The following is a 23,658-nucleotide window of genomic DNA, read 5'->3' as shown; positions in this document are numbered from 1 at the left end:
TATTGTGGGAGGAGGATTTCACCTGCTACAGATGAAGTGTTAGATTATAGCGCTGCAGTGATTTATTAATCTGAATTAATAAATTCAGGTGCTAAGGCTTTCTTAATTCACCAGTTCCTCAGGGCTTGAAAAGTTAAATCATCATCCCCAGTAAGATGTTTAAAAGTGAGAAAAGAGGCTTCCACAGGGTCATCTGGCCATGCAGTAAGCTGAGACTAGAAAGAGGAGCATTTAAGACTTAATCCATTTTATGTATGGTCGATACAGATGCAGTCCCGAGAACAGCTCTTTCCCTCTCAGATGCATGCCATAAGCCACTGGACTACCAGATCATTCTTTCTATCACAGTAAGTCTCTTCTGTATAAGGAGTTGGTGGGAGTATATCCCCTTTGGAGAAGATGGAATTGAAACCAAGATTCCCTGTTTCTGGGAATGTGTTCCCCATGCAGGCTGGATATAAGAGCAAACAGCAGAACAACTAACTTCTGGACTGTGACATAGCTTTAATTTGATCTGTCATACTGAAATTCTGGCCCAATGGGAAAGTAAAACTGTATTAAATGGCAATAGTTAGAGTTAAAGCAGTGGCTGAGAAAAAAATAGTTGTACTCAACATAAAAAAGGTTTAAAAAAAATCAGGCAGTTGCTTCTAACAAAAAAGGTTGTTGTTCTGGAGTGTGATTGTGGTTGCAGATGCTGGCTGTGTTGTCTCTATTGCATATGACCCCTGCGGTTTTTGAGCAGCTGGTCTCTGTGCTTCGAAGCGGATAAAATCTAAAGCATGCCCATCCAAAATCCTACGTATCTAAAAGCAGGGGATTATGCTGAACAAGCTGTACAAGAAGCATATAGAAACTATCCACTGCTGTTACTGAAATGTGGCAGCTGCATATGCAGCTAAACTAATACTTAATATAGTTCCCTCTCCTACTGAGAGGGCTTAATGCTTTGCCTTTCCACCTAACCAGGCTGTAATGGTACCATCAACTGGAAGCTGGGAAGAACATGTATGGAGGACTTGCTGGCCCACCCCAGTCCACCCAGGTGCATCCCATCCTATGAAAGAGTTACACAGGTGTCTAATGTTAGAATTACAGTTCAGATTCACCCAGAACAGATGCACTGTTAGACTTCAACCTCTTATCACAGTTTTCATTGCTTTAAACCTTTGGGAAGCTTGGCAGTAGGAGTTAAGTGCTTTCATTACACCTTTGCTAGCTGCAGGTGAGCCTTTAACAATAATAGAAGCACAAGATGAAAGCCTAAAACTCATTATTTCTTCCCCACACCCCACAACAGCTGTCACTTATAAAGGACAGTACAATTGCAATTTAGAGGTAAGCAGAATTGTGTGACTGGTAGTTGAACCTAATCTTAGAGGCAGCTAATGTCTGAAGTAGACAGTATGGTTCCTGAGCTGATCCTAGAAAAACTTTTAATTTGGACTTCTAGGAGACTAAGAAATATGGAAGCGTCACCAGCAAGTTCTTTTAGGCTGAACAGCAGCAGATTATGTAAACACTGGTAGAAGTGCCACACAGGCTATAATCATGATTGAAACAGCCAAAGCATTATAAACATACTCCTTTAAAAATTTATTTTATTAGAGATCAAAGAGCTTCTGCCTGTTGCATGGGTCTACTACATATACCATCTAGACCATATCTATAAGCAATGGGTATACTTACCTATTCCTAACCCCTTTCTTGAAGAAGATGCTCTCCTTAGGCTTCAGAAGACTTCATACAGGCTACCCATTAATGGTTACTAGTCAGTGTTTAATAACTCTATTCCCTTCCGAATCCTGTGTGAATAGTAAATCGTAGCATGCATCTAACTGATACTCCCCTAGTTTGCTTACGTTCCTATTTGTAGCATTCCTGGAACAATCCTTGTATGGAGAGTTAGTCAGCCTACTCCTAGTGCTGTTTTTGTCCTTTAGAGGAGATCTCACTTTCTGGCAGTAGTGAGAAATTACTCTGTTCCCCTGTGAATCCTGGGTAAACAATTGCTTCAAAGGACTGCTCAGTCTGTTCTTACTGTCCCATTCTTCCTTAGCTGAACCACCACCAGTGTTTTGGTTGCACTCTCTCAAAGGCTGTGCTTTAGCTGTTCTTTTTGGAGATGAATAAAAGCCAGCAGCCCAGATACTGTCTCTCTTTATAGCAGGATTTATATTCTCAGGCTCAGAGAAATCAATTAAAGAATTATTGCTACTAGGCAGTTGGTGTGGTTTCTTACTCTGGTTTGCACCACATCTTGGTTGGAAATCAAGTCCATCCTTTTTCTCCTCTGGGTCCCGCTGGCCCTCTTCGTTCATCCAGGAGTCTGCTCTCTTTCTTGAAGTTATGTTGCTTGCAGAGACTGCTTCTCCAGCAAATAGATCAGCTGCATTTCTGTGAGCTAGGATCGGGTTGCCCTCTGAATCCTGGGTGAAATCTAAGAAGAAATCCTCTTTTCCCCCACAGGAGGCCTCACTCTCACTGTGAGACTCTGCTTCTAGCAAAGAGTCTGGCAAACAGGTCTGCAAGACTAGTGCTTTTTGAACAATATGCTGGGGTATAATCTGTACCTTCTTATCTTCAGCTCTGAAGGGTTGTTTCTGGGCTTCTTCTATCTGTGGAAACATCAAGGTCTTCACAGGGGAGGCAGCCAAAGGAATACCTTTTTCTTTATGTTCTTTATTTAGGATAAGTGGAGATAACCTGGAGTTTTCTTTGTCTTTTTCATCTGAAAACAAAGTGGAATTGGATAATGTCAGAGCTGACACACACATTTCTCAGGGCTAGTCACTACCCAAGGCTATCGGTATGAAGTGTTCCTTGATGCTTGACTTAACAGCAGTTTCACCACTCCTTCAAATAATGAAATACAGACTGCTCTATACAACATTAATATTGCCACCACCTCATACTAATCAGTATTTCTGTGCTACTGAGACCAGCTGGGTTAAGAACAGCTACTTTAGGTCAGAATGCATCAGCAGCCCTCAACACAGGAACATAGTATAAACCTGAGACAGCTACAGCCTAGTTAGTTGTTTGATAAATTGATGGAGTACAGAAGTGAAGTTTTAGTAAGTTTTCTTCTGATACAAGTTAACTAGTAACCACAGTGTTTTAAAGGTCCTTGAGAGCAGGTTATTTCTGGGAGTATATAAATGCTAGCAAAGTAGTTGCAAAGAAAACCCAGTGAAAATTCTACAGCTGGCCTCCATCCCCAGATGAAAGAATCAAGTGCCACATTTACTTCTGAAACCACTTGATGGAATCTAGTATAATTTCTCAATATAAGCCAGCTCATCCTTAATTCAAGACAAAAAATACAAGAATTGTTACAGCTTCTTAAATCTTGTAGTGGACATCTAATGAACAATAGCAGCATTCAATGAATCCAAACACATACAACGAATAAATAAATGAAATCAATCAGATGCATCAAATGAAAATAAGTACATAAATAAATAGAAACATAATGAATTCAAAAGGTATAGGAATGACAAATCCAAAGCAAAAACTGTCAATGGCCCTACCACAATGCGCAAAGAATTCTGTCAAATGGCTGTTCAGTGGTTTACAAAAACAAGCATGCAAGTTCCTGCTGGGCTCAGCTTCTCAAATACTCTCCTGATTTTTTTAGGCTTGACTCCTCTTTGAATGGTTTGCTCTGTTCCTCTGGCCTGTCTCCCCTTAGATTACAGCTCTTGAAAAAGCAGCCTGCTTCAGTGGTCAAGACAAGATGATTACATGTATTAAACTGTACAATTTATGCAATGATTCCTCTGATCTGCTTATCACGAAAATGTTGGTGAACTAGCCGTTATACAGCACTGAAGTACTGCCTCTTTTCTGTCAGTAAGGCATTAGTCTGTATCCTACACTGCTGATTCCTGCATCTATTTCACTGCTGTCTATATTTGTTAATTTGAGAACAAGACAGACAAATCCCAATTTCTTGTATTCTGGATCACAAAAGCAGCCTCAAAAGCACAGACCCTGTCAGCTGGCTTAATTACCTTAAATACTTCCCACATGATCTGCTCTTGCCTTTATTGGTCCAGTTAGGATTTAACATTGCATTCTTTTGAAAAGGCTTTGACCAACTATTCACAAAAAAGCTTTCCTTGCAAAACTCCCACTGATTTCTCTTACAACTAGACTGAACCAAGCAACATTCATTTTCACTTGCAGCTATAATGTTCTTCCAAGCGCGTGTAACAAACAGTCTAGGACTGCTATTGTTTAGAACAAATCTACCATGCAACCCCCTAGAAGTTCTGCCTTCTCCAGCCATGGACAGTTGCCCACAAAATACTGAACGGCTTGGTGCGTCTGCCCATACAGCACCCTTCCCAAGCTGAAGTGACATTCCTGCTTTGATTGGCCTTTAAATGTTACACCATTAGGCAAGACAAAACTTGAAATTCCACCTGAAAATCCAAGAATACGCTACAGCTGGAGCATGAAATTACAGAAATTCTTGAATTCTTGATTGAGGCTTATATGTTCTAGGCTTCAAAATACTGATATTTCAATGTTATGTAAGATTTCACAGTGACAATAGATGAATTCAGCTTAAGTGCTGAAAACTGTTAAGGTGTCTCCATAGCACAAATAACATTCCCACCCTAGTCAACTTATTTTCAGGATGTCACAGTTAATAGGTGACATTTCCCAAAGCCTCTTACTCTGTAAGCCCTCACGTATTGTATTCCTGCACCACTGAGAGATTTGCCACTCAGGCTGTTTTATATGAGCACTTAGGTTGAGTAAGGTGCCTGGCCTTCCTTACGTTGCACTGAAAATGCCGTTTTGTAGAGAACAGAATCTGGTGCGTTATTTAAAGAGTTCAGATCGCTCTTGAATGAAGACTGGCTGTAACTACTCCCTGTTACTCATACTTTAGTGTAACGCTGCAAAAACACTGCTTTTAGATTAACCCTCACAGCATGTTCCTTTCCAGCAGTTCAGACCTTTAACCTTTACCCTCCTCACAAGGAAACACATTCTCTACCTAATAAAACTGCCTACAAATAAAGTGTGATAGATTTTTCTATTACGGCCTGAAACTATTTTCCTACATGGGCATAAGCTGGTTCATGTTACCTGTTTGTGTACTGAAGAAGGCGGAGATGGTGGTTTGTTTGGTGCACAATGAAGCTGCTCTTGTCTGTGTGAAAGACACTGAGGTGTACCCATCACAATTCCTTTCCAGAAGTCGATGAGATACTTTTGGCTTGGATAGGAAAGACTGGGAAAGGAAAGAAACAAATGGGAAGTGACCATACTCTGTTAATAACAAACCTACCCTTCTTCCAGTGTCATGCCATAGTTCCTGCTTCCTTGATAACTGGTTCAACTCTTCCTATCCAAGCGTCCTGCACAGTCCAAACCTCATACCATCCCTCTCACACATCTTTAAATACTTCTATGTTGCATCCATCTTGCAGCCTGGTTCTGCCAGCCTCTTCTAATTTGCAATATTATCATATCTTCTCCCACAATCACAGACTCTTACAAACTTAAAGGACTGTGAAGCACTGCACGTGACTACAGCAGACACCCCAAAGGGTACAGCACCATGTGCACCACGCAGACCCCTTACCTGTACCTGGCGCTGCTTTAGCTTTGCAGTGTCCAGCCAGACGTCGCATGCCTCAGCCTGCTGCGCAGGGCTGCCTCTGCGTTTGCGCTTCATGGCTGACCCTCGACAGCGGACCCTCCCGGCGTTTTCCGGCCTTCAAGAAAGCAGATTCGATGAGGCTCTTCCACAGGCCCTTGGGAAGGCCGGCAGCAGCCTCCCGAGCAGCGCCAAGAAGGCCGAACTGGCCCTGGCGGTGGAAGCGTCACCTCCGGCCCGCCGAGTCCCGCCCTACTCCCCTTCCCGCGGCTCCCGGCGCAGCGGGCTGCAGGGGCCCCCCGGGACTCCCCCGCGGTACCGCCAGCCCCCAGCGCCGCCCCCCGCCCTACCTCGGCGCGCAGACGCCAGCCTCACCCGCCGCCGCCGCCGCGTAACGGCCGCCAACCGTCGCCGCACGCGCCAACCGCCGCTCCGTAACGGCCGCCAACCGCCTCCGCGCGCGACGCGGGGGCGTGGCCCCGCCGCGGAGAGAGACCAATCGCGGCGACGGGCTGGGACGAGGGGCCGGAGTGGCCCCGCCCCCTCTGGGCTGCGCCATATATATAGCGCTGCCACCGCGCCGCGGGGGGTTGCTGACGGGAGCGGCAGTGCGTGGGGGGTGCGCGTATTAGTTTGTGCTTTTCTTCCCCTCTCGATAAACTCTCCTGGGAACAAAGCCTGGCCGTGGGGGGCCCTCAAGCTCAGGGGCAGCCGAGTGTGAAAAGGGAGGAGGATGCGACCTTGGGAGGGCAGCAGCCAGGCAGGGGGGCTGCCCCCAAACTAAAATGAGCACAGCAGCAGCACAGCAAGTGCTCAGAGGGCCCTTGGCAGGGCCAGGGCAGGGGGACATCGCCAGCCTGCCCGTAACGCATCACCGTGCCATCCCCCCCCCCCCCCATATCTGTCGTGGGGAGGCATATGCAGGCATCTCCGTGCAGAGACTGCGGTCAGCACTGATGCATGTGCATGTGACAGGAAGGAAAGGCCTGCAGCGTAAACAACGATGCTGCCCTCATGGCCACTCCAAGATGCACCAGCTGGAGCAAGGAGAGGCAACAGCTGCTGCCAAAGGGCTCCTTGGCAGGACAGGAAGCCAAGCACTCACAGAGACAACAGAAGGCAGGGACAGAGTAAACGGGCTCCTGTGAAGGTCAAAAAGGGAACAGTGCCATAGGCACATTTTTCTGACTCACACATGCGCTCTCCTCCCCCCATCCCAGCTGTTTGCCAGGCTCTGTCCTCCCCTCTTCCGCTTCCCTCCAGCCCCAGCCTGTCTCACCTTGTCTTCATGAGCAGCAGCTGTGGAAGGTGTGGTGCAGCCAGGAGCCCCAGCAGTTCCTCGCTCTGTGTTAGCCCACTGTTGAGATGGGAGCTGCATGCCATCATAGCCACCACGCTAGGACCTGTTACAGGCACTCTTCCAAGGCAGAGGTTGCAGAGACCTGCAGTGGTCCTTACGATTTCCCTGGGGCGCAGTCTCCATCAAGTCATTCCTTGGCCCTATTTCTTCTACCATCCTTTCTCCAAGCCCACCACCCCACGCTCTGTCTCTCTCAGCTTATTTCAATTGTAAGGACAGGGTTCATGTCTTTCTCACACATACATACCCACGCTCTCGCTTTGTGAAGGCTCGGGCCATGTCACTGTACGGATAACTAAAATTTCCTATGCCATATAAAATGAGCCTAAACAGATTTTATGTAAATTTGACACCCTTGTTTATGATTTATACAAGCCTTACTTGGTCCGTTAGTTTTAATGGCTTAGATTCTGCCACAGCTAACTAGGTCTAAGATCAGATCACATCTCCTTACCTTTTGCTACAAGACCTGGTAGCATCCAAGAAACTTTCCCAGCCCACAGCTGTTAAGGCAGAGGGTTGCATCGCTAATTAAGAACATTTTGTTCCAACTGTTTATTCAGACATTTGAATTAAATCAGTGCACCATTTTAGGAACAAGTTGGAATTAGTTCTGAATTTTAAAAAGCTTAAACAGCAGTTCATATCTTCACCCCTGTGGAGAGCACTAACTAGTAGCAGTTTGCAAAGCATTTCACTGCTCTTCTCCTTGAAGTCTGTGGCCAGATTCATCTGATGGCATTGCCGCAGCTGCCTCTAGATCAAGCATTCAGGCCTGCAGGTGAGCTCACATGCTTCTCCTTCAGGGCTGTTACTCTTCTTTGAAACTTAGCTTGCTCTTCACCTTCCTGGCCATATAAGTGGCTGTGAGAACGGAGCAGGTGACAGTGAAAAGGCACAGGGCAGAAAAGTTATGAGCTAAGTCACCCTGAAGTTTAGAATAGATTTGCCGCCTGGACTCGTAATCCAACACCACTGCCTCAATCTGCGCCAGAGTGCAGAGGACCAGGAACACATGAAAAATCTGATGGCCTTGCCCAAAAAAATGACATTTCCCAGGGAACCACTTCTCTGGGTAAGGGTGTGAGAAAAAAAAGGCACCAATGAGGAAAAACAGTACCTGGCATTTGTGATACAATAGGGCTGGGTCAGCGTGCTCGGAGGACTGGGCAGTGTAGATTCGGTGAATCACAGGGCTAATGTCCAGCATGTAAGCCAGACCAGAGGGCATCTCCTGGCAGATCCTGCTCAGAAAGTGAGCAGACTGGTGGTACTGATATTTGGCATAACAGCAACCCGCACAGGACAGCCATGCTAACAGGACAGCTGCTGGCATGTAAAACCCCTTAATCTTCTCATGCCAGCTTGGCTCAATGGCGTAGTAGTAGTGCACCAGGGCGCTGCCATACTGATAAATGGCTACTCCCACGTAGTCCATGAAGAAGAAGCTGTAGTGCCAGAACTCCGATTTGGCCTGCAGAAGATGAGCGAGGCTGCTGAACGTCAGGTACGTGATGGATGCCACAATGATGATGAGGAGGGGCTGGGCATGAGGGTCCTGCCCAAAATCCACCCGCTGCGAAAGCTGCTGGAACCGCAGCAGCAGAATCAGTGCTGCCACCAGATGGGTCCAGATGTTGATGGCCTCATTGTGCTGCTGAAAGAGCGTCGAGAAGTAATAGCGCCAGGTCTGGTGAACTGGCCGGTAGCCGGCATGGATGTAGGGCTTCCAGAAGACCTTCGGCACCTCTGAACTGCTCACGGTAGGGGGGGACAGCGGGGCCAGCAGCTGAGGGACCTGGCGCACGTTAATGAAAAGGCGGCTAAGCTTTTCAGTGACAACAGTTGCCATGATGCAGCCAAACTCCGATTCACTGCCAAGCAGAACACCCTTTGGGACAAAAAGAAAGTTTTGCTGTGGTGTTTAACAGGGACTTTACCAAAATCAAGGAGAGGCTGAATGTTACTGGCTTTTTAAGACATGTAAAGTCACATATGAGAAGAGAATGGCCTCATTATAATACCTGAAATAAACAAATCAGCAAAGATAGTAACATTAAGGGGGTTGAAGTGAGATTTAAGAACCCATGCTAGAGTAACCCATACCGCACAAGTGACAGTCTGGAAGAGTATAAGGTAGAGGACACAAGTAGGGGGTTAACTGCTACAACACTTCACAGGCTATAGCAATCCCTAGTTGGTCTCAGCTCACACTTTCCTAGCGGTTTGGGAGGTTCAGGACCCACAGCACACCCTGAACGAACTTCCAGCTCAAGAAGCAGCCCAAGTTTGCCCTTGTAGATTGATTGCAGTGTCCATCTTTACATGCACTCTTAATGTGTAACCTCCCCGCAAGGTTAAATAGGTGACCTGTTCTGCCTTAAAAGGGGCTGCATTTTAGAATGTAAATAACTAACATCAGTAACAGAACATGTAAATAACTTCTGTGTTTTGAGTTTTTACTGTCTTTTTTCAACTCCTAATTTTCCATGTGGTTTTGTACAAAAACATTTAAGCTTGAGTGACTATCCTGTTGCATCACTGAGGTTCAGGAGCAGCATAATCTTTGAAAGCAATTTTTTCCATGTTTACATTTTTGAAGCCGCTGTCCTTACAGAGACAAAACAAACCTTGCTGGCTTTTTCCGCCTTTGTAAAGCGGCCTCAGAAAGCCATTGAAAAGAACATGCCTGAGACTAGGTCTTTTTTCCGCTCTTTTCCTATCTAGGCTAACCAGATTTGCTCAAACAAGTTTCAAAGACAACAGCCAGACTCCCTCCAGTTCTAATGCTGTTTAGAGTCTTAATTCTTGGCAAGTTCAGTCATTTCAGGACAGCTCAGATAGGAAAAGCTCTTCAAAGTTTGAAAATATAGTAGGAGGGGATGGGACTGTTTGGGGGGAAAAAAAAAAGAAAAGAAACTCCATGATTTCCTCAACAAAATGGGGTAGATAGATCCATAGCCCATGCCTGTCTGAAGCTGAGGAGCACACATGCAGGTAAAAATAGGTTGCTTGCTGCTCAGATTCCCTCGAGCCCTCTTTTCCTGCCTCATCTACCCACCCAACCTATTTAAAGAGATCCCACATCAAAACCAGTGCAATGGGCCTGACTGGGGGCATCACCTCACAGAGAATGATCCAAATCCTTGCTCAGCCTACTAGGCCCTATCGTAATGCTAAAATGCACGCAGGCTGCCAGTGAAAAATTAACTTCATAAACCTCTTCCGGACTTGCAAGTACTCCACTGAACTGAAACAACCCTGACTCCTGCTGGGGAAGACGCAGGCAAGAGCAGAAATTCCTCCTGAGTTAAGCCTGTTTGGATCAAAACCTTTAGTGGGCATTTTGGAAGAAAAGAAACCCTTCTGCTGCATGGAGCACTTACCTTCGCGCCCGTTACTGCGCCAGGGCTGCGTACAAGGAAAGCCGCAGTATGCAGGGAGGAGGCTCGGGTGCAGACCGCGTCAGAACGGGTGGAAGCAAGAAGCCAAATTCCTACGGAAAAGATGCCCCCAGGGTCTGTTCAGGGAGATGCTGTGACAAAACCAATGGGGAAAATCTGTATTCAAAGCAGCCAAACATGAGACAGGATACAGATCAGTGTTTACATAAGTTAGTCCCAAAACTTGTTTGAACAGGACTTAATCTGCAAGGCTCTTGCAAAGCTTAGTTACGAACATCCTGCGCCATGTTGGGAATCCTTAATCTCACTTGTATTCTGAATAACAACATTCGCATACCTATAAGATGTCAATAATGTTGCCTCAAACGCCTGTTATTTCCTACAGAGTATTTCCTTTCTCAAGTAGCATCCACCCATCCTGCTGAATTTTCCTTAATGAGAGATACCGACTCAGTCTCCAGCTGTTTACATGTGTATTTGCTCCCATGCACACTGCTGTAATTATCCTTCTGAAGCACAAATACATTGTTTTTTCTTTTTACATTATGTTCAGCTTTTTCTAAATTTGGCACAGGCTCACCAAACGCAGGGTATCTGCGAGCCGAGCTTGTACACCGCAGCGGGGCTCCAGGCCTGGCCAGCCTCTCCTTCCTCCCATCGCAGCAATTTTATCAGACTTAGGAAAATCTTTTACGGAGCAGCCAGGGATCGATCCCTCCTCCTGTGACTTTGCTTTCCGGGGATGTCAGGGTTATTTCAGGATTCAGGGGTGTGCTGGGTCAAAGTCCTCCACAGCTGGAGGTTAGGGACAGCAGGGATGACCCCGGGCACCCTGCCCTCCGCTCCCGGGGTCCCCAGCAGGTCCCGCTGCCCCCGCGGTGCTCCCCGCCAGGACCCCGGAGCTCTCCCCCAGCCCCCGGCTCCCCCGGGGCAGGGCCGGGGGGCAGCTATTGCCCCGGGAAGCCGCCCCAGCTGCCACCACCACCCGGCTCCCCGCGAAGGCACCTGCCGAGCCCGCTGGCAGCCGGCTGCGCTCCCGGCGGCGGCTCCGCTCCCCGCAGCCCCGGAAGACGCGGAGCCGCGGCGGGGCCGCGCCGCACCCGCGCAGGGGCCGCCCCCATCCGCCGGGCCCGCCCTCGGCACCGGGGGGGCCCCGCGCCCGGCCCAGCCCCCGCGGAAGGTCGGGCCCCACCGCGGCGGGAGCCCCGCGCAAACGCTCCCCGCGGGCGGGCGGGCGGCTGCAGCCTGCCGTCCCCCCCTCCAGCCCCCGCCGCAGCCCCGAGCCAAACCACGCGACTTCCCCCAGCCCCCGCTGCAGCCCCGAGCCAAACCACGCGACTTCCCCATGCGAACGTAAGAAGAAATTAAGAAATTTAAGCAGCAATTTCAGAAGCCCACTGTCAGCTAGCTTACATATCATCCTTACTGCAAGCTAAAGGCTTGTTTATCTTTACACTGCTGCCTTCTATCTCAGCTTACCAGCTGTAGCTCCAAAAAAACCATCCAGACACCAGATTCTTCTTGTGTCCTCAAGATAATCCTTTGTTGCAGGAAGCAGCAGTGACAAGGATGCATATTTTCCCATTAACTGGGCTGCAAACCTTTCAGGAGCCAATGGATTGCACAATTCTGCAACTGGCCAGAACCCTGCTTGCCCCAGAACTGCGCTTTGAGCTTTTTTCTTAATGATATCTCAACATAAGAGGACAGGAGATGAAAGTCAGGCTGGTCTATATCTCCTCTGTACCACATTTTTTTCCTCTTGGTCCTTTCCCAAATTGTTAACATCCTCTCCCTATTTGCATCCCCAAATTTCATTCTCTCCTCAAACCTTCCCTCCCCCCAGTCACTCTCATAGAGGAGCTAGACTGTGCATTAAGCTCCATTTAACACAAGAAGCCACATAAAGCGTAACTAAGACTGGACAACAAAAGGCCTCTAGCTCACATCTGACAACTTTGGCAAGTAAGAAACTCCCATTTATTTGGCACCTTTTCCTACTCTTAATGCTGTTTGGGTTCTGGCAGTGCTGTCCTCCTCCCCCCCTCACTGCCTTGGGGGGGGAGTATTTGGAACATTTGGACTCCTCTTAGGCAGCAGATCAGTAGGTCAGGGGGGTTGACTGCTAATTGTATGTAAAATTATATATGGGAACTGATGCAGCAATGACTGTTTTATAGTATTAGATACACTCAACATCTTTCCTATGCATTTTTACATAATGGATTCAAGTCTGTCTCAAAGTTTAGCTCGTATTTGTCCTGTTCATCTCCCCTGGGTAGATTCTGCTCTCGATTTATGCAAGGCCAGTAAGTGCCATTAAAAAACCTGCAGTACTTCACCCTGTAAAGGGTTGGCTGCTTTCCAACAGGTAGAAACACAGTCTGTCTTACCTTAAATTATGAAGTATTACAATGCTTCTGAAAATTCCTCAGATGAAGGTTTCCAGGTACCCAAATATACTGAGCTTGATATTACTCACTGTAGCCTCAACCTTCTTCTATTGTTCAAACAGCATCCTACAGTTTTTTGGCTGGTTAAGTACAAGTCTGATGCAGTAAGTGTGATACATAAAGCCTTCTGAAGGGAGGTCCCTTTGGCAAGCCTCAGAACACCGAGGAAATGGTCCACTCCTCAATTAGCCCCGTAAAAAACAAAACCCATCAAAGAAAAGCCCAGACCCTACTAGGTCTTCCAGCCACAGATTATCCAAACCCATTACCTGTCCAGTGCCAGAGGCTACAGATGTGAGACAAACTTGAAAAGACATTGCAGCAGGCCTAAGGATTAAGGACAAGCCAGGGAAAACATGACTGAGTGCTTCACTTTAAGTATTTGAAACCTGAATTTCAGAACTGGCACTGGTCTTGACACTAGCAGAATTTGTCAAATCCAAGTGCCTCCACAGCTTCCCTGCTCTGGCAGAAGGCAATCTTTAGAGCAGAGCACCTTCAGAACAGAGATGTTTATACTGAAGCAGCTGTAGGCAGGTGGCTATTTACCCATGCCAGATGCAACCTTGTCTTCACTGCAGAGTAGTGTGAAGACTTGTGAACGCGCATGACACTCGCTGCCTGGATTAGTCCTAGAGAAAGCATTTTGCTTTTAAACCACAAGGTACCTATGCAATACAGTAACTCTACCACCTAAAATCATCTTTACTCACAGCACAAGTGCAGTTGTACCCATTTGTCACATCCCAGAAGTGAAGATGATATGCATCTGTTCATGGGGAAAAGCTGATCTTCAGATTCACCCTGTGGCACAATTTACTAATACAACATACCTGCAGCAGACACCAAATTAAAAAGATATCTTATCTACAGCAGCATTTCCTGTTCAGGCAGGCACATGATCCCAAACAGAAGAGGTTTCTGAACTTTTAAGCTTTGTGACATTACATGAAGCAGTACAGAAGTCACAATTCAACAGCAGAATTAACCTTCTAGAAATCCTTACATAAAAAAAACAAAACAAGAGAGACTAATCATGTGGTAACAAGGACTTGCTTGTTGAAGTGTCAGCATCCAAAGGGAGGTGGTTCAAACCATTTTAACAAAAAAACACAACAGCTGACAACTGCTGAGGTGTCAAAACAAAGCTCTTATTGTAAAATTAAGACAATGGAAGTGCTCTAGGGAAAAGGCAGTCATGCAGCATACCCATGGATGTTTAGGAAAAGTGCTGCTACAGACTTGTATCCAGTGTTGATTAAGGACACCTCTTTTAGACCTCACCTAAAAGATTGCCTTATGTCACTTTCAGAAATAATTCTCATGATAACAGCACTGTGCAGCTTTATTTAGTCACTCGGTTACAGTAGTATTTTAGAAGACTGGGACAGAGTCAGATTTTGAAGTGTTACAGATATTCAGCATGGAACAGTATACTACATATTCCTTTCACAAAGTCTTACAGAGCTGATACAGTACTAGCCATCAACCCAGTAGCAAGCGCTCTGGAGTAGAAAAGGATGCAACAAGAAGATAGCTACACTGGAAAGACAACACTTTAGAAAAGTGAAACAGGTAAGGTCTCCCCTCTAGCCCCCAAAGAAAGTGTACAGTTTGGATCTAACTTTACAGTTCTACATCAGTTTCTAGAAACTTAAAAAACAAAACCAAAAAAAAGGAAAACCACTGGCCAGTACAGTCTTTGGATATTTAGAGGAGGGGGAGAGTCAGTTTCCAGAACGAAGTCAGTCGGTTTCGGCCTCACCAGGGTCTTTGCCTTCTTTGTTCTTTCGAACCTCTTCAATATGCTTGTCCTGAAAGATAACAGCATTGAAGCAGTTAGTCGCCCAAACCCAGAGAAAGGCAGAACTCAGGGTCTGCAGAAGAGCATGTGACTCCTTAACCTTCTGACCCAAGTTTACTTCCCACCCCTCCCACCAACAGAATGAACTATGACAGGTTACAAAAGGGGGTTACAAAATGAAGCTTTTTAAACAGTATGCAAGAAGCTAACTCCATCCATCTCCTCCCCCAAGAGGAGAAATTCTGCAAAGGTTTTTGTAGATTTAATAATCTTTAGACCAACACAGAACACCCAAGGACATCCATCTGTTCATGCAGATTCCCACACTTGACCATTTACTCAGCTTAAAAATATGGACATACACACATGCACAGCTGGTTTGCAAAGTAAAGAGAGATAAATTCTCTCCCAGATGGAAACTTGGAACTCTACACCTACTTTCTCCCTCAAGCGTTCCAGTTTAGCAGCCATTTGTGCCTCTCGGTTTTCTTTGTTAGCTTCCATTTTGTGGGTCAGCTTCTCTTCTGCCATTTTGCTGAAGTTGTTATTTTCTTCAATTGCTTTCTGAAGCACTTCTTTTTCATGCTCCCGTTTCTCAGCTAGCTGCTTCAAGACTTCTGCTTCATGAGACTAACAAGATAAATCATGCATGTTTTAAACACAGACAAACTACACAGACAACTACAGTCAGGTTGTTTGCAACTCTTTCAAGAGGATTTTCTGCTACTCTAATGGAGAATGGGATAACATCATGATTCAGGACAAAGCTCCCCAGTGCTTCCCCCCATACCCATAACCCATATTTCACTACTACAAAATACACAGGAAAGTAAGTTTCCGCCATTAGTTTTAAGTCTTGTTAATTGGATTTTTTCCTGGAAGAAAGAGCATATGGATTTTTGTTAACACTGATACATCTTTTTGAGAAGATTCTTACTTCTCAGAGTAATGAATTACTGTGATCCTGGATACACAGGAGATTAGTAAGCCTCTGCACAGCCAAGGTCTTTAAGCCACATTTCAACAGCAAGATCTTGTATCAAGTAAGACTCTATATTGGCAAACCTAATTAGAGATTCACCACTAAGTTTTCTAGGAGAACTTGAAACTTTTATGAGGTTATAGACAGAAGACAAAAATAATTTCTTCCTGAAATAGCATCACCTCTCTCAACTAAACACTTCCTCCCAGTTTTGCAAGTGGCCATTCAAGATCATTTTTGGAACAAAGCTAAGGCCTTCCAGATCTTCACAAAGCTTCCTAAGAGCCTAAGAGATTCTACCAAAATTTAATTAATATTCTGTTTACAGCAATACAGACTGCTAATCATTTGTCTCAAGCAAAAAAGCAAGATTTAAGACAACCCCCACAAGACCAGTTGAGCAGAGCTCCCTTAACCTGTTGTTGTTTTGAATTTACCTTACGTCTCTCTTCTGCTGCTTCCAACTTCTTCTGGATTTCTTCCAATGAGAGATCCTTCTTCTTTGGGGGAGAAAGAGGAAATTCTGGAACTGCTTCTTTTGAGCGGGGACTGAGTATCAGCTCAAATGCCTGCCCGGAGGCACGCTTTTCCAGTTCCTTCACTTGAATATCTACAAACACAAAATCTGTATTTTAAGCCAGGAACTGATTTATGTAACTTGAAAAAGAGCCTTCAGAAATTCAGTGCCACAAGAAGTTCATTCCAGGAGACAGTCAAGATCTGAGCATATCTGAATTTTGTTTTATGCAGCAGCACCACCACTCAAAAATAAAGCAGGTAGTTTTGTTTCTAATTCTTGAATATTAGATTATCCAAGTGCTGGACATGTCAATTTAGCCTCTAATACTGAAGTCATGAAAAGCAAATTCATCAGTACTTCAAGTGAAAAGCATTCTTTCTTCAGTGAGAAATCTGAGCAAGAGATTCAAGGTATTTGCCTGCAGTCTGACCTGGCAGAGCTAAGAACTGAAATCAGCTCTCAGCAAAATATTTAAGCCAGTGTTCTGTGCTTCACACACCTATGAATAGGCATGTCAGCCCTGTTCGAGTTCAGCTGTACTAGCACATCAGTTTTGATCACCAAGATGTCTACATGATAGTCAGTTTTGCTAACTGAGCAGATGGCACACAGATGAACTGCAGCCTGCCTGCTAACAGATGTAGCTAGCCTAGTTAGAAATGGCTTTTGGTATGTTTTCACAAGCACTCAGTTCAACAGCTTCTCCAAAGCCGCCTAGAGATGGGAGAAAAGCATGGTGACCACAGTTTATTTTGCTATATTGTTTTCCTCCAAAGCAATTTTAAGTTTAGTGAAACAACCCCAAGAGCATTCAGTGCTAAATATTACATACCAGAAGTAGCCATGTCCAAGAAAACAGACTCAAGAAGTGAACTTTGGGAGAACGTCAATCAATTGGACTCCTAGATAATAAACACACGTCATGTCTTTGATTAGTCAGTACATAAGTTTCTCTCCTCTCTTAACTCCCAATAAAACAGCTAAGCATTACTAGAAACAAAAGAATCAGATAAGTCACTGCATTCTCTACTTCCAAACAACCCCAGGAACAAGATTGATACACACTACTGGAACAGAATAGATGTTCCCAATTACCAGTTTCGGAGAATTTGTATGTCTGAATCAACTACTGTATATCTGGATAGTTTCAGTCCCCATTTTCCTGCAATTAAAATATACAATGCATACAGTAACACTAATTTTACTATTACTTCAGTGTACAATGTTATGGAGTACACTGAATATATCACTAAGGGACAATTTAGTCCAACAAAGTAGATGGGCACTGTATTTTATTTCAGAGAACTATTGCAAGACAGTAGAGACAAGACTCCAGATGATTCCGCATGACCTTAGACATGCATCTTAAGCTCATTTAAATGGGAGCTTTATCTGCACAACTAGAGCCAAATGCATCCTGTGTCCCAAGCTACTCAAAGGTGGAGTCATATCACAACAGAAGAAGCACAAGCATTTTTGCCTGGGCCAGCATCACTTGTTAAAAAGGGCTGTTATTATTGAGTCTAACACAAAGCATTCTAAAAAAAATGCTGGGAAAAGCTGTTTGGTTTTTTTGAAAAGGGATGTTAAAGTTGAGACAGGGGCAAAAAGACCACACAGTAGATGAGAGTCAAAAATCCAGCCCCACCCACCAGGCAGCAAGCAGGAGCGAGGCAAAAGCTGAGGCGTCATTCACGCACCCAGCGCCTAGATAAATCCCGCAGGATGACGGACCCTGGAGCCGCGCGGCTGGTGCCGTTAGCAAAGGGCGGCACAGCAGGGGCGGACCCCGCTCCTAGAGGCTCCGCGCGGCAGAAGCACGGGCGCTCGCCGGACCGGCCACCGCAGCGGGCGGGCGGCGCTGGGACCGGGCACCCACCGGCCCCGGCGGGGCTGCCAGGGGCGCCGCCCGCTCCCAGCCAATGGGCGCCGAGGACGTCGCGCGGCTGGCGCGAGGCCCCGCCCCTCCGGCCCGCGCCTCTCCAACCGCACCGAATTCAAACCGCCGGAGAGCGCGCGCAGGGGGCTCGGAGGAGGGGCGGGGCTAACGGTAACATCCGGGCACCTGGGCGCCCCCCGGCCGCTCCCCTCCGCCTCCCCGCAGCCCCGCGGCGCTCGGCTCCTCTCGTCCCCGCGGAGGGCTCGCCCTGCCCCGCGGCCGCGGAGCGGGATCCGCCACCGCCGCGGGCACCCGGGCTCGATGGCAGCGGGGCGCGGCTGCCTCGGCGCCGCCCCTTCCCCACTAACAATGGCGGGGTCCTGTCAGGGAGGGGAGGGGGGAGCGCCGCCGCCTCTTTCTCCTCCGCCGCGATTAGGGCGTCTCCCCTCGGAGAAGCCGAGCTGAGGGCCCTCGCCCCACCGCTATCAGGACAATAGAAGCCCCCTTGGCGGAGAGGGAGGGAGGGGAAGCTCTCCGCCCATTGTCTCCCGCAGCCCCTGCTCTTCTTTGTCACCGCAACTCACTCTCCTCCCACCCTCGGAAGGGAAAGGTGGAGGGGGTGCACGCGACAGCCCCCCCCCCCCCAAGCAGGGGAGAAGGGACAAAAGGCACCGGAGCGGAGCCCCCTCCCCTTCGCGTACAAAGCGGCTCCAGATCCCCTCGGCGGCTGACCTGCCCAGCCGCCCCTCCCCTCGCGCTGACACCCATCGTCCGACCCCTCTCTGAATAGGAACGGCCGCGCTTCGGAACCGACACCCCGACCCACCCCTCCTCTCCCCGCACCAGAGCCTCCCCATCGCCGCCGGCCCCTCCGACACGCGCCCTGACGAGCACCGAGCCTCTCCTCAGATCATCGCCCCTTCTTCCCCCTCCTCGATGCCCGAGGGTCCCCGCCGCGACAGCCCCCGATGGCTGCCGCTCCCCCACCTCCATCGAGGCGGCCACCGGGGAGAGCAACCCGGGGGCCGCCAGCGCCGCGCCCGTCGCTGCCAGCGCCGCGCACACCCACCTGCTCCGTCCGCACCGCCAGCCACACTCCGCTCCCAACCGCCCCGCCGCGCACAAAAGCGCCAAACAAAGGCACGTGACCCGCCCCGCCCCGCCCCCATTGGCCGAGCGCGGCGGCACGTGCCGCCCGCCGGGGGGCCGGCGGGGAGGGCGAGGCGGGGGGCTCGCTCCCCTCCCCCCGCCGCCGGGTGCATGGCGGGAGCTGTAGTCCGGGGGGGGCGGGCGGCGGCGGCGCGGGGCTGCGACCCCCTCGGCCCGGCGGCGCGGGGGCGGCGGGCGCGGGGCCTCGCCGCGCCGCGCCTCGCCCCTGCGAGCGGCCCCGGCGGCCGCGCGCCCCCGCGCCGCGCTCCCCGCCCGCGCCCGCAGGGCGGCAGGACTCCCTTTGTCTGCCGCCCCGGTGCCGGTGGCGGTGCCTGAGGCGGCGCGGCCTCCAGCGCGGCCTCGTGCTTTGGGGCTCGCCCTCCCCCTCAGGGGCGTGTGGTGAGAGCGGAGCCGCTGTTGGGCTGGTCACCTCGGGGCCCTTGGTTACCTCACAGCCCTTGGTCACCTCAAGGCCCTTGGTCACCTCAGGGCTGGCCAGTCACCTCATGGCCATGGTCACCTCAGGGCTGGCCAGTCACCTCAAGGCCATGGTCACCTCAAGGCCCTTCGTCACCTCTGAGCTGGCCAGTCACCTCATGGCCATGGTCACCTCAGGGTTGGCCAGTTACCTCAGGGCCCTCGGTCACCTCACGGCCCTTGGTCACCTCAGGACTGGCCAGTCACCTCATGGCCACGGTCACCTCAGAGCTGGCCAGTTACCTCATGGCCCTTGGTCACCTCAGAGCCACAGCCACCTCAGGGCCAGGGCCACCTCCGGCCAACCCCAAAGGAGATCTGTAGGTGCTGCTGGTGTATTGGCCCCAAAGCCCCCAGCAGTATGTTTGGGGGCAGCTACGTCACCACCTTCTCCTGCAGGGTCACACTGAGCTATGCCAGAGCAGGTCCGGAAAAGGCTGCAGTCATCATCACCCCATCTTGCCCTCCATAATGCAGATTTTATAATACATACGTAATGGCTGCTTAAAGACTATCCTTACTTGTCTTGGGGGCTGCATTACAAGCAGTTCTCTTTCCAAGATACGCCATTCCTAAGCGTAGCTAAGTGGTTGGCTCGTAAATGTGCTTTAAATGAACCGGCTGCATTTTCATATGTTCTGTTGAAATTACTTTTGCACAATTCCCGTGGTAATTTTTATGATACAGTCACTTGCGTTACACCAGGAGTCAATACGTATGACATGCAGATGGCCAGAGCAAAGCACCAATATTCTGCTGCGATCCAAGCCCCTCACAGCAGTCCTTGTACCTTAAATACTGAAGGAAGGACTTTTCTGAGGGGAGCCGCCCCTGTTGTGCACACTTTAAAAAAAACAAGGATTTTGCACAAAAAAAGTCCTACCTTAAGGAAGGCTAATATTGTGACAGAAATGTATAAAGCTTTCAAAACAGAGATTATTTTAAACACTTGCCCTGTTTTTTGCTGATCTGACGTCTATTTCCATGGAAACCACATCCAGCCGCTGAGCTGCTAGAATTGGGATAGGTTTCTGCTGGAGTGGCTCACTGGGCATTGGGAGAGCCATTTTCAAGCAGCATGGCAGAGCCTTTTGTAGGATTTAGTGGACTATAGCATTTCAGATTCAAAACGCTTTGACTGCTTGACCATTCAGCATCATGCCTGGTACACCAGGCAAATAATCAGATGCTGCACATTCACAGGGTTCATGGCTCGGTACCAGCACCTGCATGTTACACTGCAGTGACAAACAGCAACTAAGGGACTCACATTATATATGTCTAGGCACAGATATCACATACAGCACAGGTGTTTTTAAATAAAACATCTTGAGTGGTGGGATTAGATTGCAGTAAATGTTGCTGGAAGACAAAGCAGCCAAGAGATCGTGCCATCAGCCTGTGTTTTATTTCATCATTTCCTAATTATCATTCATGTAGATCAACAGTGGGTTGGATGATTTAATATTAATGCTTTTTAGTAAAATCAGTGAGCTTATCCTAGGATGATCTCAGGATTTCTCCAAGGAAATAAGGCTTTCTGGGTCTGGGGCTTTTTCTTTGGTACCTGTGTGACTGCCTTTAGTTAATCCTCACCCCCTAGAGAGATGATGATGAAATATCATTTGCAGCTTTTGAAGAAGGGATGCAGGCTGAGATATAACTACAAGTCATGCAGGGTCTGTTCCCTGTGCTTTCCATCTCATTTTCCTTGGCTTCTCACAGGAAAAAAAGAAAAATGAGAAAGCAGAAGGACCTGAATGGAACTTACCTTCCTTTGCAGATCAGCTTTAAAGCCAAATGCTTTGGTCAGATAAGAACTCTCATAAAGCAACATGGTCTGTTGAATGGGAGCATTGGGCTGGGAATCAGATTTGGGATCTATTCTCAGTACTGATATTTTCCATTCTATGTCACTTTGGGTGAGACTCTTCAGTAACCTCTTTACAACACCTGCCACAACTGGTTTCAATTTAAGCTGAAATCTGTGAGTACTGTTGTAACACAAAGAGAAATAACAGCTTCTAGCAGCTGGAAATGCATGGAGACGATCTCAGTTTTGGCCTCATTGCAAAAGTGTTTTTATTTTTGGAACATTTCATAAGGCCCATTTGTTTACATGCAATTTATTTTTGTCAGATCTTGAGGAAAATGGAGTATATGAAAAGCTTTAATCTGCATTCAGTTTGTGTTTATCGACAATTTTACGAGGAGTCTAAACAGATTCTTCTTTTGTCAGGTCTCATAGTATGTGACTGCAGTAGTTTTTGTCTCCTAGATTCCTCATCACCAACAAAAACTTTATGATATATTTCAAGTTTTTCCAAAAAAGGCAAGCACCAGCATGAAAACCTTCCATCAGAAAGTCACTACTCCAACCCTAAAACAGGGTCGAAGAAGGAACATACTGTTTCAAGCCCAGATCTAACCAGATCAGCCAAACGAATTTGTGCATCTTGAAGATGATAAAGGGCCACAGCAAAACCCACAGAAGACATTCCAGAAGCTGAAAGGAGCAACAGCTTTGTAAATTAGGAGTATGACCTACTCGCAGGGTCAGTGGCTACCATGCTTCCAAGCCTGCGATAACTGCACCTGCTTCAAATCATTGCCCAGTTGCAGCTCACAGCCACAGCCGTGACTGCCCACCAGTTGCTAAAGCAGGGCTAATTCTCAGTATGCCCAAAACACAAGGCCCCTCAGCTTCGTCTGAACATGCTCCACTCTCACTGAAACAGATGAGTCAAGGTCTCATCCAGAGGACTGGTGCGTGTGAATTTAGGACGTGAAGTGATCAGATTTAGCATGAAGATTAAAGATGCTCCTCTGATGTGCTTATCAAAATACCCCACAAAGAGAATGACATAATTAGGTGACAACTCAGCCCACGGCACCTCTTTTAACTTGCAAAAATATTTAATCTCCAATAAGAAAATGTGTTTTCTCAGTATTAAATTGCCACTCTTAAGCATCCATAGTGGATGGACTGACAGCTTTTCTGTTTTAAAGCACTTTTGAGAGTAATTTTAACAGGAAGTATTTTCTGAGTCTGGTAACAATCACTGGATTAGTAAAGTTCATTTTAAAACTAGAAATCCAATATACTATTTGATCTGAGTCAAGCATTTTAACTGTAATTTACTAATAAATAACCTGCCAGAGGAGACAGTAATTTAAAAGAAATTTGCATGCAGAAGTAAAGACAAGGACTACAAGATTTCTTGCTCTCTGTGTTTCTAACTCTTTGTATTAACCTCCAGCAAATCTGTCTCTACGCTGCAGCCTACCCATCCACGTGGTGGTTATACTTATGTGCTGCTGCCTGGCACAGCTCTTGCAGGAAAAATTAGAGGCTGCAAAGCTCTCACAGATCTTCAGATAAAAATACATTTTAGTCCAAAAGCAGTCTAGGAGTCCTCAGAAATGAAGAATAAAACAAGACTTTTAGGGAGTGACACCCTCACAATGAAAGCTCTTCCGCAGGCAAGAAATACTTAAGATGATTGATATTTGTTTACTGGAGGACTTAGGCTGATACTATATTTATGCTGAAAAACACCATTAAGAAAATGTTCCCTTTAGAACGAATTTGCACTTACCAATGTACTGTTGGAAATGACTTAATTTTTTCGAATCAGACAAGATGCCTGGCTTCTATTCCTAGTTTGTTTTTTGAGAAATTCACTCAAACTCACTTAATTCCTCCGTAAAATGTGATAAGTAAAAGCACTCACCACAGATGGTGATTGCGCCTGTAGGAAGAGAGATGAAAATATAAATTAATTGCTTTGATATTGGGACAATATAATCCTGAAATGTCATACTCATCTCTTAAAATGTAGTCACATGGCTGTATTGCATGACACCCAGATACTATGGTGTTAAGTGCTGGCAAGACTCTAAATAGAGTAGAAATATAATACAAGCTTCTAATGTACTAAAGACAAAAGCCGCACAAGCACTCTGCTGGTTTTGCAAAAGTTCTCCAACGCACTGAAGTGGCAGCCTAC

General features: G+C 47.3%; 3 protein-coding genes across 7 annotated transcripts; all 3 read right to left on the bottom strand.

The window, feature by feature from the left end:
• Positions 1-1,584: 1,584 nt before the first annotated feature.
• Positions 1,585-7,094, bottom strand: AUNIP (aurora kinase A and ninein interacting protein). The gene is made up of 4 exons (XM_013943310.2): positions 6,900-7,094; positions 5,606-5,738; positions 5,107-5,251; positions 1,585-2,731 (listed from the first exon to the last, which is right to left on the bottom strand). Exons 1-4 carry the CDS (start codon positions 7,004-7,006, stop codon positions 1,773-1,775), a joined length of 1,344 nt encoding a protein of 447 aa, XP_013798764.2. The 5' UTR covers positions 7,007-7,094; the 3' UTR covers positions 1,585-1,772.
• Positions 7,095-7,219: 125 nt separating this feature from the next.
• On the bottom strand, positions 7,220-11,447 carry PAQR7 (progestin and adipoQ receptor family member 7). Of its 5 annotated transcripts, none has more exons than XM_067311554.1 (3): positions 11,390-11,447; positions 10,367-10,515; positions 7,220-8,871 (listed from the first exon to the last, which is right to left on the bottom strand). In XM_067311554.1, the coding sequence occupies exon 3, from the start codon at positions 8,830-8,832 to the stop codon at positions 7,792-7,794; it is 1,041 nt and encodes a 346-aa protein (XP_067167655.1). In that variant the 5' UTR covers positions 8,833-8,871; positions 10,367-10,515; positions 11,390-11,447; the 3' UTR covers positions 7,220-7,791. The 5 variants fall into 5 exon arrangements, with proteins under 5 accessions (XP_067167655.1, XP_067167657.1, XP_067167654.1 ...); XM_067311556.1 differs by having other exon boundaries at positions 10,367-10,476; positions 11,390-11,443; XM_067311553.1 differs by having other exon boundaries at positions 10,367-10,540; positions 11,390-11,419.
• Positions 11,448-14,164: 2,717 nt separating this feature from the next.
• STMN1 (stathmin 1) lies at positions 14,165-19,182 on the bottom strand. Its single transcript, XM_067311565.1, has 5 exons — positions 19,092-19,182; positions 16,976-17,045; positions 16,061-16,233; positions 15,080-15,271; positions 14,165-14,651 (listed from the first exon to the last, which is right to left on the bottom strand). The coding sequence occupies exons 2-5, from the start codon at positions 16,986-16,988 to the stop codon at positions 14,583-14,585; spliced, it is 447 nt and encodes a 148-aa protein (XP_067167666.1). The 5' UTR covers positions 16,989-17,045; positions 19,092-19,182; the 3' UTR covers positions 14,165-14,582.
• Between the last annotated feature and the right edge of the window lie 4,476 nt (positions 19,183-23,658).

The sequence above is a fragment of the Apteryx mantelli genome, chromosome 27 (genome assembly GCF_036417845.1).
Source record: "Apteryx mantelli isolate bAptMan1 chromosome 27, bAptMan1.hap1, whole genome shotgun sequence".
Classification (NCBI taxonomy): Eukaryota; Metazoa; Chordata; class Aves; order Apterygiformes; family Apterygidae; genus Apteryx; species Apteryx mantelli.
This window is presented reverse-complemented; position numbering and strand designations above follow the sequence as displayed.

Coding starts and splice junctions, on each gene's coding strand:
- AUNIP (XM_013943310.2), bottom strand. CDS start 7,006: ATGATGGCATGCAGCTCCCATCTCAACAGTGGGCTAACACAGAGCGAG. Junction 5,739..6,899: donor CTGCTGCTCATGAAGACAAG/GTGAGACAGGCT, acceptor GCTTTCTTGAAG/GCCGGAAAACGCCGGGAGGG. Junction 5,252..5,605: donor TAAAGCAGCGCCAGGTACAG/GTAAGGGGTCTG, acceptor TTCCTTTCCCAG/TCTTTCCTATCCAAGCCAAA.
- PAQR7 (XM_067311554.1), bottom strand. CDS start 8,832: ATGGCAACTGTTGTCACTGAAAAGCTTAGCCGCCTTTTCATTAACGTG.
- STMN1 (XM_067311565.1), bottom strand. Junction 15,272..16,060: donor CAGCAGAAGAGAGACGTAAG/GTAAATTCAAAA, acceptor TTATCTTGTTAG/TCTCATGAAGCAGAAGTCTT. Junction 14,652..15,079: donor TGGAACGCTTGAGGGAGAAA/GTAGGTGTAGAG, acceptor GTTATCTTTCAG/GACAAGCATATTGAAGAGGT.